The sequence below is a fragment of the Pipistrellus kuhlii genome, unplaced genomic scaffold, assembly GCF_014108245.1.
Source record: "Pipistrellus kuhlii isolate mPipKuh1 unplaced genomic scaffold, mPipKuh1.p scaffold_m20_p_3, whole genome shotgun sequence".
In the NCBI taxonomy this organism is placed as follows: domain Eukaryota; kingdom Metazoa; phylum Chordata; class Mammalia; order Chiroptera; family Vespertilionidae; genus Pipistrellus; species Pipistrellus kuhlii.
This window is the reverse complement of record NW_023425529.1, coordinates 98,962,076-98,986,781: the sequence shown is the minus strand read 5'-3', so window position 1 is coordinate 98,986,781 and position 24,706 is coordinate 98,962,076. Positions and strand designations below refer to the sequence as shown.

Sequence of the window (24,706 nt, the reverse complement as noted above, 5' to 3'; positions counted from 1 at the left end):
GTCTACAACAATGCAGCAGACAATTTAGGATATTTTCCTTTTGCTAAATGAACTATAGATTATTTTTCAACTTTATTTATTATCATGGGTTTTCTCTTTGGTAAATCGTCCTGAATCTCTTTTTGATAATTGGTATTCAAAGGCATCCTTAAGTATGGCAGGTTCTACCTGCCATGCCATTTAGTGAGCTTATGCCTGGGGTTAGCATGCAGTGTTGGAATAAGAACCTCTAATTATCTTATTTGATCTATTTTCATCTACTCCATTACCCAACTTTCACATACAGTGCGACTCTATTATATTATAGTTTTAAAAATAAATTATATAAACGCATTAATGTACCTAGTTGAACTCCTGGCCACAAAATGATAACAAATTATATATTTTTCTATTATGTTTTTATTTTAGGTGCTTATAACAATGCAGGTCTAGTACCATTAGCCAATGTCATAGCTCCTGGCGTACCCCCTCCACCTCCATATACTCCTAATCCAGCAGGAACAGGTAAACTAATGTTATGGGGTGTTCAACATATATAAATTATCCATACATGAATGTACTCTTGGAAGGGATAGTTGTTTGAAATGGTGTGTCATAAAAGAAGGAGCACAAAATAGGAGCCGATTGATGAATCCGAGTATGATATGGAGATTTTCCTAGAGTGCTCTTCCCCTACATGTGTGAACAATAGTGTGTTATAGAAATGAGAATCATTTCTCAGGAGCAAGCAACTTCAGCAGAAAAAGTATAATTGTCTTAATGGATAACACCATTTGCACAAAATATTCCTACCATGGGGAAGAAAGTCTTATAAGGGGATGCTTAGAGAGGCTTAAACTCTTTCCCCAGCATTTTCCAATTAATCTTTTCCTTAGGAACATGGAATATGAAGCATAAATATTTTATTCTATACTAGAGTCCCAATGCATGAAAATTCATGCAAGAGTAGATATTCCTTCCACTGGCCGCTGGCACTGTTTCCCTGTGGCACCCGGGACCCTGGCTGGCAGCACCAGCTTCCCTCCGGGACCCGGGCTTCCCTCCTCTGGCAGCCAGCAGGCACCCAGGACCCAGGCTGGCTTCCTTCAGGGCCTGGCTTTGTCAGGAAGGATGACAGAATGACATCTGGAAGATGTCTGGTCTAATTAGCATATTACCCTTTTATTATTAGAGGCAGATATTGCCAAACTGTTCTCCAAAAAAAGTACTAATTTATACCAGCCAGTGAGAGTTGCAAATTAACAGGGTGTCACAACTGGCTCTTTGCGGTAGTGTGAGGGTCAAGTAGCATAATCCCTTTTTATTAGATACGAGTTGGGAAAATTGACATTTTTATAATATTAAGTCTTATATATGTCCTTATAGCTTGTCAAATGGTAGTGTTTCTCCTCCAGGGTTTATTGTCAATCACTGAGCCATGCTGGCCAGGCCATACATTCTTTCTGATTGGTGTTTGGGTTTTTTTAGGATATATTCCTACAAGTGGAATCACTGGGTCAAATGGCATATCCATATTTAATATTTTGAGGAAAGTCCACACTGTTTTCCATAATGGACGCATCAGTCTGCATTCCCACCAGCAGTGTACTAGGGTTCCCTTTTCTCCACATCTTGCCAGCACTTATCACTTGTTGATTTTCTTATGGTAGCCTTTGTGAGAGATGTGAGGTAATACCTCATTGTTTTATATCTTTTGGATGAACAGTTACTGAGCATTTTTTTATATGTCTCTTCACATCTGTGTCTGCTTTGGAGTAGTACCTGTTTAGATCCTTTGCCCATATTTAAATTGGATTATTTGTCCTTTTGTTAAGATGTATGAGTTTCTTAAATATTTTGGATATTAGTCCTTAATTAGATGTATCATTGCCAAATATGTTCTCCCATACAGTGGGCTCTCTTGTCATTTTATTGATGGTTTCTTTTGCTGTGCAGAGGCTTTTTATTTTGATGTAGTCCCATTTACTTTCTCCTTAGTTTCCTTTGTCCTAGGAGGTGTATGTCCTCTTTTGAGAAATGTGTATTTAGGTCTAATGCATTTTTTACCTGGATTGTTTATCTTCCTTTTATTGAACTGTATGAGTACTTTATTTTATTTATTTATTTTTAAAATATATATTTTTATTGATTTCAGAGAGGGAGAGGGAGATAAAGATAGAAACATCAATGATGAGAGAGAATCATCAATGATGAGAGAGAATCATCAATCAGCTGCCTCCTGCATGCCTACTACTGAAGATCAAGTCAGAAAACGGATATGCCCTGACCGGAAATTGAACTCAGACCTCCTAATTCATAGGTTGACACTCAACCACTGTGCCAGCTCTTGTAGAGGCTTGTTTTGTGTCCTAACCTGTGGTCTGCCTTTAAGAATAACCCATGTGTACTTGAGGAGAATGTCTATTCTGCAGCTTTGGAGTGAAATTGTTTTATAAATGTCAAATCTATCTGATCCAGTGTGTCCTTTAGAGTCACCGTTTCCTTGTTAACTTTTAAAGGAACAGTGTTTCCCAAACTTTTGACATATGTATACCCCTTCTATAATTTTGGTAACGCTGAGTACCCCTCGTACTCGTGAGAACGTAGAATTAGGCGCAGCTAAGCACGGTGCAGTGCATATCCCCACCAAACTCTCCCCGTACCCCTGGGGGTATGCCTTCCACACTTTGAGAAACACTGAATTCTACAGTATCTATCCAGTGAATTCAACAGTGTTAAAATCCCCTACCATGACGGTATGACTGATCTCTCCCTTAATTTCCCCTAGAAGTTTTTTTTAAAAATATATTTGGGTTCTCCTCTTTTGAGTGCATATATGTTTACCAGAGTGATATCCTCTTGTTATCTCAATTCTTTTAGTATTAAAGTAGTGACTTTTAGTATTTCTTATGCTGGCCTTTATTTTGAAGTCTATTTTGTCAGCTTTTTTTTTTTTTTTTGGCATGGAAATTTTTTTCCCATCTATGCATTCTCTTTATGTATGCATCTTTTGTTTTGAGGTGGGTCTCTTGTAGAAAGCAAGTCATATTTTTATATCCATTGAGCCACCCTGTATCTTTTGATTGGACCATTTTAAGCCATTTACATTTAAAGTTATTATTGATAGGTACTTATTTATTACCATTTTAATTATTTTTCTCTCTGTTTTTTTTTTCTCTATTTCTTCTTATTACAGCAGTTCTTTTAGCATTCCTTTCAGGGCTGGTTAAATGGTGATATACTACTTTTAACATTTTTGTTGCCTTGGAAGCTTTTTATTTCACATCTATATTTAATTTTTAAAAAAATTATTTTATTGTTTATAGTATTACAAATAATAATATATATATCTCCTTTTTTTCCCCATTGACCTTCCCCTAGTGTCCCCTACACCTCAGCACATGCCCTCACTCCACCACCCCAGTGTCTTATGTCCATTGGTTATGCTTATATGTAAACTTATAAGTCCTTCGGTTGATCTCTTACCCCCACCCCCTCCAATACTCCCCAGCCTTCCCACAGTAATTTGACAGTCTATTCGATGCTTCTCTGCCACTGTATCTATCTTTTGGTTCATCAGGTTATAACGTTCTTTATTATCCATAAATGAGTGAGGTCATGTGATATTTATCTTTCTCTGACTGGTTTATTTCACTTAGTATAATGCTCTCCAGTTCCACCCATGCTCCTACAAATTGTAAGAATTCCTCCTTTTATATAGCAGTGTAGTATTCTGTTGAATAGATGTACCATCATTTTCTAATCCACTCATCTGGGGATTTAGGCTGTTTTAAAATTTTATCTATTTTAAGTAGTGCTGCTATGAACATAGGGGTTCAATATCCTTTCTGATTGGTGTTTCAATTTTCTTGGGATATATTTTTAGAAGTGATATTACTGGATCAAATGGCAGCTCCATTTTTAAATATTTGAGGAAACTACATATTGTTCTCCATAGGGGCTGCACCAGTCTGCATTCCCCCCAGCAGTGTAATAGGGTTTGTTTTTCTCCCCAGCACTTGTCGTTTGTTGATATGTTGATAGCCATTCTGATAGGTGTGAGATGGTACCTCATTGTCGTTTTGATTTGCATCTCTTGGATGATTAGTGACTTTGAACATGTTTTCATTTGTCTCTGGGCCTTCTGTATGTCCTCTTTCGAAAAGTGTCTATTTAGATCCCTTGACCATTTTTTGATTATTTTCATTTATCTTCCTTTTGTTAAGTTGTATGAGTTCTCTGTAAATTTTGGAGATTAAATACTTATCGGAAATATCATTGGCAAATATGTCCTTCCAAGTCGTGAGCTTTCTTATTGTTTTGTTGATGGTTTCCTTTCCTGTGCAGATTTGGTTTTTTTCTCTTTAGTCTCTCTTGCCCTAGGGTCTGTCTGGAAAGATATTGCTACAACATATGTATGCAGTTTTGCTGCCTATGGAGTCTTATTGGATTTTTTATGATTTCCCATCTTACATTCAAGTCCTTTAGCTATTTTGAGTTTGTTTTGTGTATGGTGTAAGTTGGTGATCTAGTTTCATTTTTTTGCATGTATCTGACCAAATTTCCCATGACCGTTTATTAAAGAGACTGTTTGACTCCATTCTATGCTCTTACCTTCTTTGTCAAATATTGAGTATAATGGCTTGGGTCAATTTCTGGGTTCTCTATGGGTTCTCTATTCTGTTCCATTGTCTGTATATCTGTTCTTGTGCCAGGACCAGGCAGTTTTGAGAACAGTTGTTTGGTAATATAGCTTAACATCTGGCATTGTAATCTCTGCAACTTTGTTTTTTCTCTTTCAGCATAACTGTGGCTATTTGGGGTCTTTTTTTATTCCAGATGAATTTTTGGAGCGTTCTAAGATCTTTGAAATATGCCATTGGTATTTAATAGGTATTGCTATTGAATCTATAGATTGTTTTAGGTAATAAGGACATGTTAATGATCTTGATTATACTAATCCATAAACATGGTATGTTCTTCCATTTGTTCATGTCTTCCTCTATCTCTTTTTTCAATGTCCTGTAGTTTTTTGAGTACAGGTCTTTTACCTTCTTTGTTAAGTTTATTCCTAGGCATCTTAAATTTTTTGGTACAATGGTAAATGGAATTTTTTTTTCTTTTAATTTCTCTTTCTGTGAGTTCATTATTGGTGTATAAAAAGGCCATAGACTTCTAGGTGCTAATTTTCTGTCCTGCTACATTGTCAAATTCATTTATTAGGTCTTGTAGCTTTTTGGTGGAGTCTTTGGAGTTTTCTATGTATAGTATTATGTCATCTGTAAATAAGGACAGTTTTACTTCTTTTCCAATTTGGATACCTTTTATTTTTTCTTCTTGTCTGATTGCTATGGCTTAGAGTACTTTTAGTACTATTGAACAGGAGTGGTGAAAGTGGGCATCCTTTTCTTGTTCCTGTTCTTAGGGGAAATGAGTTTAGTTTGTGCCCATTGTGTATGATGTCAGCTGCAGGTTTGTGATACAGGGCTTTTATTATGTTGAGATATGATCCCTCTATTCCCACGTTTTGAGAGTTTTTATAAAGAAAGGGTGTTGGGCCGAAACCAGTTTGGCTCAGTGGTAGAGCATCAGTCTGTGGATTGAAGGGTCCCAGGTTCGATTCCAGTCAAGGGCATGTACTTTGGTTGCGGGCACATCCCCGGTGGGGGGTGTGCAAGAGGCAGCTGGTCGATGTTTCTCTCTCATCGACGTTTCTGGCTCTCTATCTCTCTCCCTTCCTCTCTGTAAAAAAAATCAATAAAACATATTTTTTTAAAAAGAAAGGGTGTTGGATTTTGTCCATTGCTTTTTCTGCATCAATTGATATAATTATGTGATTTTTGTCTCAGTTTGTTTATGTGATGTATACATTTATTGATTTGCGGATATTGTACCATCTTGCATCCCTGGAATAAATCCCACTTGGTCATGGGGTATGATCTTTGCAATGTATTGCCGAAACCAATTTGCTAGAATTTTGTTAAGGATTTTAGCATCTATGTTCATCAAGGATATTGGCCTGTAGTTCTCTTTTTTTGTGGTATCTTGATGTGGTTTTGGGTTTAGGGTAATGCTGGCCTCATAGGAAAAGCTTGAAAGTGTGCCTTCCCCTTGAATTTTTTGGAATAGTCTGAGGAGGATATGTTTTAGTTCCTCTTTGAATGCTGGGTAGAACTCCCCTGTAAAGCTTTCTGGACTAGCGCTTTTGTTTGCTGGAAGATTTTTTATTCTGTTTCAAGTTCTTCAGTAGTTACTGGCCTATTCAGGTTGTTTTTATTCTTCTTGGTTCAGCCTTGGGAGTGTATATTCTAAAAATATGTCCATTTCATCTATGTTGCCCATTTTTTGGAATAGAGTTGTCCATAGTATTTATTTCTATGGTATTGGTTGTTTCTTCACCTCTTTAATTTCTGATTTGGTTTCTTTGGGTCTGCTCTCTTTACTTCTTTGTGAGGCTGGATAGAGTTTCATCAATATTGTTTATCCTTTCAGAGAATCAGCTTTTGGTTTTGTTGTTGTTGTTATTATTTTGTCTCTATGTCATTTATCTCAGTTCTGATCTTTATTATTTCCTTCCTTCTGTTTGCTGGGCTTTTCTTGTTGCCCTTTTTCTAACTTTTTGAGTTGTAGGGTTTGATAATTATCATTTTTCCTTATTTTTTTGAAGTAGGCCAATAGAGCTGTGAATTTCCCTCTTAAGACTACTTTTACTGTTCCATAGATTTTGGATTGTTTAATAGCATGCTATTTAGCCTCCAGGTGTTTGATTATTTTGATTGTTTCTATTATATTTGATTACTAGTTTTATACTTTTGTCATCTGAGAAGATGCTTTATATGATTTATATCTTATTGACTTTGAAGAGACTTTGCCTGTGAACTACTATGTGGTCTATCTTTGAAAATGACCCATGTCACTTGAGGAGAATGTATATTCTGTGGCTTTGGGGTGAGATGTTTTGAAGATGTCAATTAATTCAATCTGACCTAGTGAGTCATTTAGGATTGATGTTTGTTGATTTTTGTTTAGAGGATTTGTCCAATGGTGATAGTGGGGTATTAAAGTCCCCTGCTATGACTGTATTGCTGTGAAATCTCTCCTTTGATATTCTCCAGAAGTTTTTTTGTTTATTTCGGTGTTCTTGTATTGGGTGCATATGTTTACCAGAGTTATACCTTCTTGTTGGCTTGCTCCCTTTAGTATTATGAAGTGTTCTTTCTTATCTTTTGTTATGGCCTTCACTTTGAGATCTAATTTGTCAGATATAAGTATTGCTACCCCAGCTATTTTTTTTCTTTTCTATTTGCCTGAAATACCTTTATTTTCATCCTTTGCAATCAATCTGTGTGAGTCCTTCTAAGGTGGGTTTCCTGTATACAGATATATGGGTCATGTTTCTTATCCACTCAGCTACTCCATGTCTTTAGATGGGGCATTTTGTCTGTGAAGCTCCTGATTTCACCCTCAATTTTGATTGTTAGCCTTGCTGGATACAGTATTCTTGGATTCAGACCTTTCCTTTGCATTACTTTGTATATTTCATTCCATTCCCTGATGTGTTTCTGTTGAGAAATCAGTCACTAGTCTGAAGGGGGATCCTTTTTTAGGTAACTTTCTGTTTCTCTCTGGCTGCTTTTAAGATTTCTTACTTTGTCATTAGTGTTTGCCAATTTAATTATAATGTGCCTTAGTGTTATTGGTCTTTTTGGGTTCATTTTGTTTGAGACTCTGAGCTTCTTGGATTTGTGTGGGGGTTTTCTTCCCTGTATCAGGGAAGTTTTCTGTCATAATTTCTTCAAACAAGTTTTCTATTCCTTGTTCAATTTTTTCTCCTCCTGCCACCCCTATTATGTGGAAGTTGTTTCATTTTGTGTTGTCCCAAAGTTTCCTTAGCCTCTCCTCCTGTTTTTTAAAGTTTTTTTTTAGATGCTGCTCTGCCTGGGTATTTTTTCCTACCTTCTAGCTCACTGATGCAGTCCTTTGTGTCTTCTAGTCTACTGTTGATGTTTTTTATTGAGTTCTTTATAGCAGCTATGTCGTTTTTCATTTCTTCTTAGTTCTTCATTTCATGTTGGTTCTTACACATATTGTTGAATTTGTCTTCCATTCTTTTCATCCATCTTATGACCATTTCTCTGAATTCTTTCTCTGACATATTGCTTGCCTCCATTTTATTGATGCCTTCTTTTCTTTTATATGTGGGCTTTTCTTTGTAACCCCATGATCTCTCTTCTTCTGGTGTCTGGTAATGTATCTCTCTCCTTTCCTTAGGGGAAATTTGACCTTTCCATGAGAAGGTGCAGAGCTCATCTGAGTCCGTGTATTCACACTGCTTGAGATCCCGTGTTCCTGGGTTCACAGCTTTTGCCTAGGTGTTGTGGTTGTAGAGTACCCAGATATTAGCCACTCTCCTTTTCAAGATGGTGCGGTCTCTTTGGCAGAGCCAGTCACTCTGGGAGAGATTTCAGCAGCAGTGAAGGCTGCCAGTTCAGGGGAGCCTGGTCCAGTGCTTTTCAATAGTCTCTTGGGGTATATATAGCTGTCTCTTCCCCACAAATATACACTTTATCTTAGGCCTGTTTTTATCTTCAAAGTATTCTGAGTTTCCTAGGCATAAACAAAGTCAGCTGAGTTATACTTTATAATATTTCCTTTTACCAGGCCTTATTAATATTGTCCTAACTCATTTTTGTTTTTATTTTTACAAGAGTTTTTTCTTACATATTTTCAAATATTTTTGAGATTTGTTTATTTGGTAGGTTACTTGGTTTACAAATTATATATAAATGGATTCTATTTATTAAGTCAGTGAGGAGACTTAATAGGAATTTCAAACAACTGTAAAGTTAAAAAAATTTTCTTATTTTTTCCTTCTATTTTACTGTTTTTTCATTATTATTCTTATGCTAGGGACCCAGTGGATGAATTTTTTACACCTTGAAAGGAACTAATAATTTAATTAAAATAAATAAATAGAAGCTGTATCTTTTTTTTTTTCTTCTTACAGAGAGGAAGGGAGAGGGATAGAGAGCTAGAAATGTCAGTGAGAGAGAAACATTCACCAGCTGCTTCTTGCACACCCCCTACCGGGGATGTGCCCACAACCAATGTACATGCCCTTGACCGGAATCGAACCTGGGACCTTTCAGTCCGCAGACCAACGCTCTACCACTGAGCCAAACCAGTTTCGGCTAGAAGTTGTATCTTTAAAAAAAAAAAAAGAAAGAAAGAAAGAAAAAAGAAAAGAATTGTGGGTCACGAGGCTGCGGGGCTGCGGTGGGCACAGGGGCTGGGTGTCTCAGTCCATCCTCCACGACCCTGCTGGTCCCTCCCAGTCATGGCCCCTGGTTCCCTGTCTCCTGGCAGTCCTGCTTCTGCTGCTGCCACTCCCATGCGCTGATGGCACCAGCCCTGCTCGCACCCGCTGATGGCGCAAAGTAATTGGAGGCTGACATCATCAGGGGTGCAAGTGAGTCCAGTGCCATCAGCAAGTGCGATCAGCAGCTGCTGCCCATATCACCCCTCACGAACTTGGGAGGTGGAGAAACCCTCAGGGTGATTGGGGTTGGCGGCTGCTGCTTGCTCCTGCTGACATTGCCAAGTAATTGAGACTGGTCCTGGGCCCTGGTAGTAGGTGCAAGTGGTGACTCTGGAGCTGGCTGCGGGTGCAAGCAGTGTGGTCCCTGGGAGAGGGTATAAGAAGAGGCTGCTGGCCCCAATCGCCCCTCTGGAGCAGGGTGAGGTCGAGAAGTCCTGAGGAGTGTTGGGGGCTGGCAGCCACCTCTTATACCCACTGACAGTGGCAAGCGATTGGGGTTGGTGCCAGATGTATGAAGCAGGTGTGAATGGTGGCTCCTGTGCCAGCTACAGGTGCAAATGAGGCTGGCACCGGCAGAAGGTGCAAGTGCCCAGTGGGACTATGGTGCATGAGAGCAAAAAATTTTTAGTAACCACCAGAGGCTTGCCTATTGACAGCGACTGGCACCCTGCCTTGGTCTGGTGTCCCCACTCAACTGCTCCACCATCCTGCTATTGCTGATGCCCACCATATTCTGCACACACCCCATGGTGGTTGGTTCATGTCATAGCAACTAGTTGTTCAGTTGTTCTGCCATTCGCTCTGCTTGCGTATTAGGGTTTTACTAGTATATCCTATATAATAAAGTGGTAATATACAAGTTAACCCTTATGCCATAACGTTGTCACAAGATGGTAGCGTGCACAACGGGTGCAAGTCCAGCTGCTCTGCACACCTGCCATCATAGTTCCTGGGGTCCTGTGGGTTCAGGAGGTCTGGCAGCCCCTCTGTGCACCTGCTGCTGTGGTTCCTGCAGCCATGCCAGGGGCCATGCCTGCTGCTGGAGATTCCTAAGCCCGTAGGGGAGCAGGTCCCCTCAGCTGCTCCCTGCAGCTTTTCCAGAGTTCCCTCAGCTGCTGCTCTGCACAGCTTCCACTGTGGTGCCCAGATCAGCAGAGGAGGGCAGTTGTGGGTGAGATTAGGTCTGCAGGGGAGAGCAGTTGGAGGAAATAGGGCTGGCAGGGGAGCAGTTAGGGGCTGATCAGGCAGGCAGGCAGGCAGGCAAGCAAGCAAGCGGTTGGGAGCCAGCAGTCCAGGATTGTTAGAGGGATGTCCAACTGTCAGTTTACTCCCGATCCTGCAGGGATATCCCTGGGGGATCCTAGATTGGAGAAGGTGCAGGCTGGGCTGAGGGTCACCCCTCAGTGCACAAATTTCGTGTACCAGGTCTCTGGTATATAGATAATAGTTTTTTAGCTTTAAAATTTTATCTTTCATTACTAGTGATCACTTTCATATTCTTATGGTTGTCAGTATACATTACCTCTAAAAAAAAAAAGGTTGTTTTACACTCCATCATTTGACTTCATATTTGCTCTTTTTTTTTTAATCCATTTATCTTTTCTTGGAATTCTATGCATTTTTACTTCTGAGCCTCTGAATTTATGGCTTCTTACTATTTCTCCTGTTCATTGATTTCCTTTCCTGATATGTTCATTCTAATTTTCTTTTAATGGAAAATGTTTCAAGTGCTTTCTTCAAAAAGGACACATATAGTGCTATAGATGAGAAACCAACTCCAGTTCATTTTATTTTCTCTATCAGAACCTTAGTTTCTTTCTAAAATCTCACAAATAAAAGTTTCCTTATCTTTAGAGTTCAGAAATGCCTTGGATCTTGGAGTTCAGATATTTCAACAAAATGTCTAGGTGTATAATTCTTCCTATAACTCTGTAAGCCCTTTGGCTAGTTAAACTCCAAGTCTTTAAGGTTTAGGAAATTTTGTTTTTATTGTTCCTTTAATTAGTGGTTTTTCACCTGTTCTTTTTTCTCAAATACTCTTATTTTGCACTGTATTTGTCTTCTAAGTCACTTATCCATGTATGATATCTATTTTTTTGCAGTATTGCCATTTTCAGTGCAATTTTATTTTTCTTATTTAGCTTTTGATAATATTTATAATCTTCACCATTCTTTATAGTTAGTAATTTGGAGTCACATTTTTATAAAGTGTTTACCTTCTCTGCTATATCTTACAATGTTATATGTATTCTTAATTTGTATTATAGGTTTTTAAAGTTTTTTTCTTTTATTGCATCTCCAATTGATAGACATCATCTGTCCCAGTTGTTCGTTTGTATTAAGTTCTTTAAACAAGTTACGTGTGTGTGGTGTTGTTTGTGTGTGTGTGTGTGTGTGTGTGTGTGTTTGTGTGTGTTTGTTTTTGGCTGACCATGACAGGGCTTGTGTATTCCCTTTTGATCTTATGCATGTTGAATTATTGGTTTCTTGGACAGTTACTGTCAAGCAATAAGAGGTATTTTTTTTCTATTTTATCTTTGACCAATAGTTTCCCATGGTGGGTGCAAAGGAGTGTTGGTTAGGTTATCAGTCTCATGGGCTTCAACTCAGTCCAAACTAGGGTAGTTTTCTAGCATAGAGCCTTTTTCATAACTGAGTGCAACAAGTGGGCAGGGCCACTTTCTGTTTTCTTCGATGATCTACATGGCTTGCAAAATTGGTTCCTCGGATAGGAGTGGATTCTACATACATCTGCCTTCCGCTTTAGAGTTGTTCCGCTGTTGTGGCAGTGGTCCCCAGAAGGGACTGTCTGTTAGCTTTGCCAGTGGCTCCTCTCTGCATTCCATATACAGGCTACACTTTCTTTTGGATGGTTTATGTAGCCAATCATCTTTCCAAAAAGTATTCTTAAATCCTACATAATAAAAGCCTAATATGCTAAGTGTCCTGTCGGCCAGTTGGTCGTTTAACCAATCAAGGCGTAATGATAAGCTAAGGCTGCTCAACCACTCACTATGACATGCATTGACCACCAGGGGGTAGACACCTGTATGTTAGTTTGCTTCTAGGGTCCGGCCTATTGAGACCAATCAAGAAGGGCCAGACACACTCTGGAGCCCTCCTGTGATCCTTCCCTGACTGGCCAACCTCTCACCTCCCTCCCCGGCCCCAATAGTGCACCAGTGGGGTCCATTGGCCTGTTCTATGTCCTCTTGCAATCCAGGACCCCATGGGGGATGTTGGAGAGCTGGTTTCAGCCCAATCCCACAGCCAGGCTGAGAGACCCCACTGGTGCGTGAATTTGTGCACCGGGCTTCTAGTGTATCTTTAATATGACAATATTTATTCAAAACCTTACAAGTGAAGGAGCAACGTGGCAGGTGTTGTAGGATCAATTATTCATGATCCTATTATTCTATATATAGTTATTACTATGATTCTTATTTCCTCCCCAGCTCCTCTTGGCATAAGTGGTTTTTCCTAACATAGTATACATACATATCCTGGATTTTTCTTTATTTGGCTCCAGTTGCTGATTATTATTATGGTGTTAAATAATTTGACTAAAACTTGAAATTAACTTCTTGTTTGTTAATTTTTATATAGAAAATGAAGACCTTTCCAGTCAGTCAAAACCTACACAGAATCAAAGTAAGTACCAAATTTGATTCAGATATAACTGATTTCTGTCTTGATTGTGTGCTCAGTTGTTATTCACAGATAACAATTTGAATTGAGTGTATGCTTTAGGGAAAATTGTCAGTTAAAGAATTTAACTGATCAGTACTTGATAAAAGAGACTTAATAGTGTACATTTTATATATATATTATGAAATGCACATGCTAACTGAATTTAAAATTAACCATATGTCTTTGTATTGTATTTGCAACATTTTCAATGTAATCTAACTGCTAGGTAGATTATATCTACATTCACTTTACAGTATATTATAGAGAAGCCTCATTTCTTTTTGATATAAAACATAGATGTGATAAAAACTCTTTTTGAGAAAAACATTATGTCAGATACTACTTTAATTTCTTTTAATTAAAAAAAAAGGTTTTTACTTTTTAAATTACAGTTGACATTTAATATTAAATTTCAAGTATACAAAAGAGTGCTTAGACATTTATATAAATTTCTAGAGATCCAATAAGTTTAATACCCACTTAGCACTATAATATATGTGTGTGTGTGTGTGTGTGTATATATAGTAAAATAATAAATATTTTAAAATAATGAAATCCTAATTTGCAAATCGACCGAACATTAAACAACCAGTCACTATGACGCACATTAACCACCAGGCAGATGCTCAAATCGAGCTGCTTCCTCGTGGTCAGTGCACTCCCACAGGGGGAACGCCACTCAGCCAGAAGCCAGGCTCACAGCCGGCAAGCACAGTGGCGATGGCAGGTGGGCAGTAAGGAAAGAGGGGTCCTGGATTGCAAGAGGGATGTCCGACTTCCACCTAAGGGATGTCTAACTGCTGACAGTTAGACATCCCTTAATGCAGTGGTTCTCAACCTTTCTAATGCCGCAACCCTTTAATACAGTTCCTTATGCTGTGGTGACCCTCAATCATAAAATTATTTTTGTTGCTACTTCATAACTAATTTTGCTACTATTATGATTTGTAATGTAAATATCTGTGTTTTCCGATGGTCTTAGACTCTACGGCAGCAGTTCTCAACCCAGGTTGAGAACCGCTATCAGGGTCGCCTAAGACCATCAGAAAACACAGATATTTAAAAGCCTAATATGCAAATTGTCCCTTCAACCAGGAGTTTGAGCAGGGGTTAGGGCTGGCCAGCAAACCAGCAATGGGCCCTACCCCTGGCCAGCCCTGCCCCTGGGATAGGGCCCATTGGCGGTTTGCTGGCTGGCCCTAACCCCTGCTCGAACTCCTGGTTGAAGGGACAATTTGCATATTAGGCTGACCAAAGGCAGGGCTAGCCAGCTAACTCCTATGTCCTCTGTCCCCAGGCAGCCTGTCCCAATCACCCCCAATCAGGGCAGGCCAGCCGGACCTCACAAATTCATGCACTGGGCCTCTAGTTCCTTAATAAAATTATTCAGATTTTAGGTGTACAATTATATAATATACCATCTATGTATTATATTGTGTCTTCTGCCTATTCTTTAACCAGATTGTTTGTTTTAGTGCAAAGTTATATAAGTTTGGTTTCTATTTTAGATATTAAGCATTTATTGGATGTATCATTGGAGAATATATTCTCTGATTCATTAGGTTGTCTTCTCATTTTGTTGATGGTTTCCTTTGTAAAAATGTTTTAGTTTAATGTAGTCTAATTTTTTTGTCTTTTGTTTCTCTTGCTTGAGTAGATAATATCCAAAAATATTTCTAAGAGCATTGTCAAAGAATTTACTGTGTTTTTTTTCTAGAAGTTTTATGGTTTGGGTTGTTATATTTAAGTCTTTAATTAATTTTGAGTTTATTTTGTATATGGTGTAAGAAAATGATCAAGGTACTTTCTTGCACCCGTCTACTTTTTCCAACACTATTTAGTGAAGAGACTGTCTTTTTCCCCATTGTATATTCTTTCTTCTTTTGTTATAGATTAATTGACCACATACATGTGGGTTTATTTCTGAGCTTCTTATTCTGATTCTTTGAGCTAATTTTAGTTTTTAATACCAATACCATGCTGTTTTGATTAATAATAAATATAGCCTTTTGTAGCATGGTTTGATATTAAGTAGCATGATAACTTGAACTCTCTTCTTTTTCAAGATTACTTTCATTATTCTCAGTCTTTTTATTATAAATTGTTGGATTATTTGTTCTTATTCTATGACAAATGTCATTGGTATATTGATAGGGATTGCTTTGAATCTGTAAACTGCTTTGAGTAGTATAGGTACTTTATCAGTGTTGATTCCTACCCATATCTTGCCATTTATTTGTATCCTCTATATCTTTCTTCAATGTCTTACAGTTTTCTGAGTACAGGTCTTTTACCTTCTTGGTTAAATTTAGTCCTAATATTTTATTTTATTTTATCGATGCAACTATAAATGCAATTGTTTTCTTAATTTTCTTTCTGGTAGTTTGCTTTTGGTATATAAAAATGCAACTAATTTCTGAATATTAGTTTTGCCTCCTACTTTATTGAATTTGTTTATTAGTTTTAATAGTAGTTTGGTGGGAACTTTCAGGTTTCTTTCTGTATAGTATTATGTCATCTTCAAATAATGATAGTTTTACTTTTTTTCTAATTTGCATGTCTTTTGTTTCTTTTTCTTGTCTGATTCCTGTGTCTAAAACTTCAATATTATATTGAATAAAAGTTGTGAAAGTAGACATCTATCTTATCTTGTTCCTGATCTTAAGGAAAATGCTTTTAAATTTTTAACATTGAGAATAATGTTAGCTATGGGATTGTCTATATGGTCTTTATTATGTTGAGGTATATTCCCTCTATTCCCAATGTACTGAGAGTTTTTATCATAAAGGGATGCTGGGTTTTTTCTAATGCTTATTCTTCATCTATTGATGATATTGTATGATATTTATCCTTCATTTTGTTTATGTAGTATATTGTGTTAGGTGATTTGCATATAATCAGCCAACCTTACATATCATGAGTAAATCCCAGTTCATCCCTCTATATCACATGTGTCAAACACAAGGCCCGCGGGCCAAATCCGTCCCGCCAGGCCTTGCAATGTGGCCCGCACCGCGCTGTCATCACTGCACTCCGCTGCGTTTCCATCACAATGACAGTTTATGACTGTTCAGTAAACCATTCGGTCCGCGATTTAGGCTGGATTTTAGATTTTGGCCCCTTCTCTGATTGAGTTCGACACCCCTACTCTATATAATAAAGAGGTAATATGTAAATTGAGCATCACTCCAACACATAAGATGGCTGCCCCCATGTGGTCAAATATCGCCGCCCCCATGTGGACATAAGATGGCTGCTACAAGATGGCCAACAGGGGAGGGCAGTTGGGAGGGAACAGGCCTGCAGGGGACAGCAGTTAGGGGTGACCACACTAGCAGGGGTGGGCGGTTAGGGCCAATTTGACTGGCAGGGGAGCAGTTAGGCATCAAGGGAATGATTAGGGGGTGATCAGGCTGGCAGGAAGAAGCGGTTGGGGGCAGGAGGCAGGCGAGTTGTTGGGAGCCAGCCTAAATTGGCAGTTGGACATCCCTCGAGGGTTCCCAGATTGGAGAGGGTGCAGGCTGGGCTGAGGGACACACACACACAGTCTCCTACCCTTTACCCTTCCCCGTGCACCCGGGGTGGTGTAGAACGCCTATGTTGTCGCCATGGCAGCGACACAAGTGTTCCACCCCCAGTTGCTCAGCGCCTGCATAGGCAAGACACCATCTTTTTTTTGTTTTGTTAATTTGCATACTTGCTCCTGATTGGCTGGTGGACATCGCAAAGGTATGGTCAATTTGCATCTTTCTTTTTTTTTATTAGTGTAGATTACCGCAGGTAATGTTGACATACTAGTACTGTGATATTATGCCGCATATCACTTTATTCAGCCTCTGTTGCATCGCTGCTCTCTTCTTCATCACTATTAGTTCTAGACATTCAATTTCTTAACTTTTATTGTATCACTGCTATCTTCTGAGTCACTGTCTATATATGTGCAATCATTCCCATAAACTGGTGGCATTTTCTCAGCTAACTTGTTAGTGTTCTCATGGCCAAGCCTTCTCTCTTCATGAAATTGAAGCACCATTTTGCCTTTCGTGCAAAATCAACAATGTTCATTTCACTTGCAAACATTCTTGCTTAGACATTGAATAAGTTTGAGTGACACACATAAGCCACTCTGGCATTGCTCCACAATCCAAGTCTTAAGCCTCTACTCCGAGTTTGCCCATTTTGCTTGTTTTCCTCTAAAGGCTTTCTTCTTTTTTTGGCATGTTAAGGAGTTGTTCTTCTGTTTTCTCTGCTATCTGATTATACACTCAGTGTGAGGAGGTCCAAATTGTCTCCCTACAGCTCCGTTTCCATTCTCTTTTGCATGGCTAATTGCATTCAGTTTGAATTTTGCAGAGTAAGACAATAGCTTACTGGTATCTTTTTATTTTTTGGAATCTTTATGGGCTCATAAAGCTTCCATCCCTGTTGCATCTATGCACTCTTTACCTCCACCTCCAATTGTGGCATCAGTTGATGTCAGTAACAATAAGGCTCCTGATTAGAGGAAGCCTGTTTGTAGAAAAAGTAGCACCTTATTCATGGAAAAATACAGTGGTTCTTTTACCTCCTTGATTAAGTTTATTCCTAGATATCTTGTTGTTGTTGCGATGGTAAATGGATTGTGTTTTAGTCTCTTTCTGAAAATTCACTATCTATATCTATCCTAATAAATAAAGAGCCAGGGTCCATAATTTCCAAAACAACTGAATGGACAACTGAATGCCAGTTTGCACATGCAGCAGCTTGAAAGGGTAGGGACTAGCGAGAGGGCTGAACTGCTGACCTCTTGGTCCCTCCTGGGTCATGGTTGCTGCGGCGACCCAGCACTGACTGCTGCTGCCAAGGTGGCTGTAATGCGATTCGTCAGGGGGCCCTGCCATCGCTCCATGATTGCTCTACAATGGGAGGCCCAGGCCATCGGCCAGGGGGCTCCATGATCTCCCCCAAAGGAGGCCCAGACTAACCGGCCAGCGGTGGTCGGCAGGACCTCCCTCTACAGGGTTATCAATCATGGAGCTCCTAGACCACATGTGTCAAACACAAGGCCCGCGGGCCAAATCCGTCCCGCCAGACCTTGCAATGTGGCCCGCACCGCGCTGTCATCACTGCACTCCGCTGCGTTTCCATCACAATGACAGTTTATGACTGTTCAGTAAACCATTCGGCCCGTGATTTAGGCTGGATTTTAGATTTTGGCCCCTTCTCTGATTGAGTTCGACACCCCTATCCTAGACTGTGAAAAGGCACAGACCGAACTGAAGGACATCCCCCTACCTAGTGCATGAATTTCATGCACCCGGCCACTAGTGTATATATATAAAAACCTAAGCAACCAAACAACCAGATGACTGGTTGATTGGTCTCTATGATGTGCACTGACCACCAGAAGGCAGTCAATGCAGGAGCTGTCCCCTAGTGGTCAGTGTGCTCCCACAGCAGGAGTGCCACTCAGCTGATTGACCCATCCTTACAGCCCACCAGCTGGGTGGCAGTCACCCCCTCAGTAGTCCTGCAGGTCCAATCTCTGGAGAATGGACTAGGCACCAACAGACCGGTGCTGCTAGCACGATCCCAACAGCTCTGCTGGCCTTTTGGAAGTCGGCCTTGGGCCCTGTGGGCACTTACCCTCCCTAGGTGCTCTGTAAGAAGAAACGATATAAAAGCAGCCTTCAGGTGGCTCCTGAGCAGGGGTGACACACATAAGCCACTTTGCAGCTACTCACAGCAGGAAAAATACGGATCCTGGGCCTTCCTGGGCATCCCACCGCCTGTCCAGAGGACCAATTGCATCACAGCCCCATCCCCACCCCACTCGGGACAGGTGCCAGATGCAGGGCTCACGACTGGCAAGGCGCAGCTTGGTTAGGATACGCTGGAGTGCCAGGCAGCATTGGACTACCAATTTTGGCCCACAGGCCACGCTGAGGGACTCCACCTGTGCACAAATTCCAGCACCAGGCCTCTATCATGTAATAATGCCATTGATTTCTGGACATTAATTTTGTATCCTGCTACTTTGTTGTATTCATTTATTAAATATAGTCATTTTTGTTGGATTCTTTATATAGTTTTTAATGTAAAATATGTCATCTTCCTTTCCATTTTGGATGCCTTTTGTTGTTTCTTTTCTGGTCATTGTGGCTAGGACTTGCAGTACTATTTTGAATAAGGATGCATATGCATACATCTCCGTCTTGTTCCTGTTCTTAAGGGAAACACTTTGTTTTTGCCAGCTAAGTATAATATTGGCTATAGGTTTGTCATATATGACCTTTATTATTTTATTATCCATTCCCACTTTGCTGATAATTTTTAGCATAAATGGGTACTGGATTTTGTTGAATGCTTTCTGCAACTATTTATATGATCGTGTAATTTTTATCCCTCATTTTGTTGATGTGATATATTACCTTTGTGATTTGTGAATATTTTATCAGCCTTGCATCCCTGGAATAAATCTTACTTGGTCATGGTGTGTAATCTTTTTAGCATATTGCTGGATCCTATTTACTAATATTTTGAGGGTTTTAACCTCTACATTCATCAGGGATATTGTTCTGTAATTTTCTATCTTTGTAGTGTCTTTATTTGATTTAGAATTAGGATAATATTGGCCTTTTATAAAGAGCTTGGAAGTCTTCCTTCCTCTTTTAATTTTTGGAACACTTTGAGGAGGATAGTGTTAATTCTTTGAATGTTTGGTAAAATTCCCCTGTGAAGTGATTTGGTCCAGGACTTTTGTCTACTAGGAATTTTTTTATTACTACTTCAATCTCATTAGTTTTTATTGCTTTATTAAGGTTTTCTGATTCTTCCCTACTGAAGTTTTGAAGATAGTATCTTTCTAGGAGTTTGTCAAATTGACCAGGTTGTCCCATTTATTTGCAGGTCGTTGTTCATAGTATTTTCTTAATAATCCTTTGTGTTTCTGTGTTATTACTTTGCCATCTTCATTTCTGATTTCATTTATTTGTGTGCTCACTCTTTGTTTCTTTGTTTAAAATATATTTTCATTGATTTCAAAGAGGAAGAGAGAGTTAGAAACATCAGTGAAGAGAGATAATCATTATTTGGCTGCCTCTGCATCCCTCCAACCCCTGGGAATCAAGCGCACAACCTGGGTATGTTTTCTGACTGGGAATTGAACCTCCTCCTGGTTTATAGATGCACACTATTTAGTCTCCATGTGTATGTTTTTATTATAGTTGATTTCCAGTTTCACTCCATTGTGATCATGCTTGATATGGTTTCAGTCTTCTTGACTTGTAGATAATTATTTGCTTTCCTAACATATGGTCTATCTTTTTAAAAAATATATTTTATTGATTTTTTTTTCTTTTTTTTACAGAGAGGAAGAGAGAGGGATAGAGTTAGAAACATTGATAAGAGAGAAACATCAATTAGCTGCCTCTTGCACACCCCCACTACGGATGTGCCTGCAACCAAGGTACATGCCCTAGAACAGAATCGAACCTGGGACATTTCAGTCCGCAGGTCAATGCTCTATCTACTGAGCCAAACCAGTTTTGGCCATATGGTCTATCTTTGACAATGTCCCATGTGCATTAGTGAACATGTATATTCTGCAGTTTCAAGATGAATTTTTTTGTAAATATCAATTAAATCGACATGTTCTAGTCAACATTTAATGTTGCGGTTTCCTTGTTGATTTTTTTGTGTAGAAGATCTATCCAATGATGTCAGTAAGGTGGGTTCAAGTCCACTACTATAACTAAATTGCTATCCATCTTCTCCCTTAACATCCTCCAAGAGTTTTTTTTGTTTTGTTTTGTTTTTAGTATATTGTGCTCCTATATTGGGTATATACATGTTTACTAGGGTTATGTCTACTTGTTGGATCAGTCCCTTATTATATAACTGGAGTCCTGGTGCATGAAATTGATCCCTCATCCCAGCCTGTGCCCTCTCATGGTCAGGAAGCCCAGCAATTGAATGCAGGGCTCCTCAATCAATCACCCCAAAGAGGTAGGCCCTGCCCACTTGAGTGTGGCTCCCCAATGGATCACCACCACAATAGGAGGTCCTGCCCACCCGCCACTGTGCCACCGTGGGGTAGCTTGGGCCCCTTTCTTTGGCGCAATGGATTGCACCCCACAGAGGGAGGCCCTGCCCACTCGCCACAGCCCACTGGGCCTCCCTCTTTGGGATGATCGTGGAACTCCCTGATTCATCACCCCTCCGGACGGTGGCCTGGGCCCTCCCTCTATGGGACGATTATGGGGCGATGGTGGGAGCCCCAACCAATCGAATCACAACTGCCTTGGCTGGCCTGGCACCAGTGGGTGTCATAGTGTGGTCACCTGGACAGTCGTTCTGCTGTTCGGTTGATTTGCATATTACACTTTTATTACTATAGATCACCTTCTTTATCTCTTGTATGGCCTTTGTTTCAATTTTGTCAGATATAAGTATTGCTGCCCCTGATTATTTTTTGTTTCCATTTGAATGGAAAAATTTTTTCATTCTTTCATTTTCACCCTGTGTATGTTTTCTGTCCTGAGTGGGTCTATTGTAGACAGCATATACAAGGTGTACCAGTTAATAATGTGGATTTTGTAATCAAAGAAAACACGATAATTTTAAGAGAAACATCAAATGTGCTTTATTCAAAATAATGTCCATCACTAGCTACACATTTCCACCATCTTTCAGGTAATTTGTGGATACCATCCCAATAGAACTTTTCTTGTTTTGAGGCAAACCATTCAGAGACCTAATTTTCCACTTTTTCGTATGTTTATAAGTGCTGCTTAGAAAATGCGTGTGCCAAGGATCGGAACAAGTGGTAATCGTAAGGAACAGGGTCTTGTGAATATAGCCAGCGGGCTAATACTTCCCAGGCAAGATCTTTTAACTCGTCTTTAATTGGTTTTGAAGTGTGTGATGGTGAGTCATTATGAAGCAAAATTACTTTGCAGTGTCACCTGGCACTTTCTGGTTGTTTTCACGATCAAAGTGTAGTTCAAATTGATGTTTCATTGTTGATAGCAATTAGTATTAATGATTTCCCCTGGTTTTACAAGCTCATAATACATACGCCACAAATTCCTGATCCCACCGAACACAGAGCATTGTCTTTCCAAAGCGATTTGGCTTTTCAGTCAATGTTGATGGTTGACATTATTTTGTATATTTGGGATTATCAAAATAAATCCACTTTTTATCTCCAGTCACAATTCAGTGCAAAAAAGATTTTCAATTGTGCCATTAAAGCAACATTTTACTGATGACGTTTCAGTTTTCCATTTGTCTTTTCTCAGTTGATATGGCACCCATTTTTCTTCCTTTAAAATCTTTCCCATTGCTTGTAAATGATAGGGAATTGTTTCCTGAGCAATATTAAATCTTTCTGTAAGTTGTGTTTGAGTTTGACATGCATCTTTATCTAGTAATGCTTGTAATTGTTGGTTTTCAAATTTTTTTGGTTGACCTGGACTTTCTTTGGTTTCACATCGAAATCATCACTTTTAAAGCATTTAAACCAGCCTTCACAAGTATCTTGAGATGGAGCATGTTCACCAAGTATTCAGCAGAACTTTTCTGCAAAATAATGAATTAAAACTTCCCACAAATGAAAGTTGGGGTATGAAATTTGACATTTTTAAGCGTAAAAATATGATTTTAACACCTTCAACAAATTTGACATTTGAAGCATTGAAGCTTGCTGTCAATACAACAAAATAGCATACATATCAAAACAGATATATATCAACATATGTGTAATTCCATCTATTGAAAAATATCCACATTAACTGGTACATCTAGTTTATGGGTCATGTTTCTCACACATTCAACTATCCTATATCTTTTGATTGGAGCATTTAATACACTTACGTTTAATGTTATTATTGGAAGGCCCAATACATGAATTCGTTCATGGGTATGGCCTCTTGGCCTGACTGGCGGTCAAGGTCTATCGAGGGGCCAGCCTGTTGGAGCGAGGGACCCTGGGAGGTTGGCTGGCGAGGGTGGGGAGAGGGGCCGTGGGAAACTGGCTGGTGTGAGGGAGGAACCATGGGAGGCTGGCCAGACACCTCCCACTCCTTCGGGGCCAATCAGTGGGCCAGCCTTGGGGCTCTGCAGGAGGTTGGCTGTGAGAGCATACTGACTACCTGGGGACAGCTACTGCATTGAGCAATTGCCCTCTGGTGGTCAGTGCAATTCATAGTGACTGGTTCATTTCTAATGGTCACTTAGGCTTTTAGATAGATAGATAGACAGACAGACAGACAGATAGATAGGTATTTATTGCTATTTTTATTCTTCAGACCTATGTTTCTCTCTCTTTCAGCAGTCCCTTTAACATTTTTTGCAATGCTAGATTGGTGGTGATAAACTCCTTTACCCCTTTTTTTGTCTGGGAAGCTCTTCATTTTATTTTCAGTTTTGTAGTCTTGCTGACTAGAGTAGTCTTCGTTTCAGATCATGGCTCTTCATCATTTTGAATACTTTTTGCCATTCCCTTCTGGCCTGTAGTGTTTTGCTTAAAAACTATGTTGACAGTCTAATGAGAGTTCCCTTGTAGGTAACTGTCTCTCTCTTGCTGCCCTTAAAATTCTTTGTCTGTCTTTATCATTTGTCATTTTAATATGCTGTGTTTTGTTGTGTGTATCGTTGGGGTCATCTTGATTGAGTCTTGCTCCTACCTGCTTTTGTGTGACTTTTTCATTTATCAAATTAGGGATGTTTTCTGTTATTTCTTCAAATGGGTTCCCTATCCCTTGTTCACTTTATTCTCCCTCTGAAAACCCTATGAAGCGAATGTTTCATGTTGTTCCAAAGCTATTTTTAGCTGCCCTCATGCTTTTTTTATTTTTATTTTTTTATTTTTTACATTTTTTATTAAATTATTATCTGTGTACATATTTTAACATTGCCCCCCCTCCCATGCATACCCTCCCTCCCCAGAGTTTTATGTCCATTGGTTGTACTTATATGCATGTATACAAGTTGATCTATTATCTCCCCCAGATCTCCCTACCCTACTTGCTGTAATTTGAAAGTCTGTTTGTTGCTTTACTGTCTCTATATCTATTTTTTTGGTTCATCAATTTATAATGTTCTTTATTATCCATAAATGAGTGAGGTCATGTAGTGTTTCTCTTTCATTGACTGGCTTATTTTACTCAGCATGATGTTCTCCAATTCCATCCAGGTTACTGCAAATGCTGAGAATTCCTTTTTTATGGCAGCATAGTATTCCATTGTGTAGATGTACCATAGTTTTTTGATCCAATCATCTGCTGACAGGCACCTAAGCTGTTTCCAAATTCTGGCTATTGTAGATTGTGCTGCTGTGAACATAGGGGTGCATATATCCTTTCTGATTGGTGTTTCTCGTTTCTTGGGATATATTCCTAGGAGTGGGATTACTGGGTCAAATGGGAGTTCCATTTTCAGTTTTTTGAGGAAACTCCACACTGTTCTCCACAATGGTTGCACCAGTCTGCATTCCCACCAGCAGTGCACGAGGGTTCCTTTTTCTCCGCAACCTCGCCAACACTTGTCGTTTGTTGATTTGTTGATGTTGGCGTTCTGACAGGTGTGAGATGGTACCGCATTGCTGTTTTGATTTGCATCTCTCCCTCATGCTTTTTAATTGTTCTTTTTCCTTTTGTTGCTATTTTTGAGTAATTTTTCTACCTTGTCTTCTTATTTGGAGATTTGAATTTCTGCTTCTTCTAACCTATTGATTTC

The 24,706-nt window shown here is 39.3% G+C and overlaps 1 protein-coding gene across 4 annotated transcripts in view; it reads left to right on the top strand.

Moving 5' to 3' along the window:
• The window catches only part of PROSER1 (proline and serine rich 1), a 67,670-nt gene that overhangs the window by 32,398 nt on the left and 10,566 nt on the right, over positions 1-24,706 (top strand). For 3 of the 4 annotated variants that reach the window (XM_036455533.2, XM_036455531.2, XM_036455534.2), the window contains 2 exons: positions 409-504; positions 12,905-12,949. In XM_036455533.2, coding sequence (XP_036311426.1) covers positions 409-504; positions 12,905-12,949 — 141 coding nt within the window. The remainder of the gene's footprint in view (positions 1-408; positions 505-12,904; positions 12,950-24,706) is intronic. The other variant, XM_036455532.2, reaches the window with a different exon arrangement.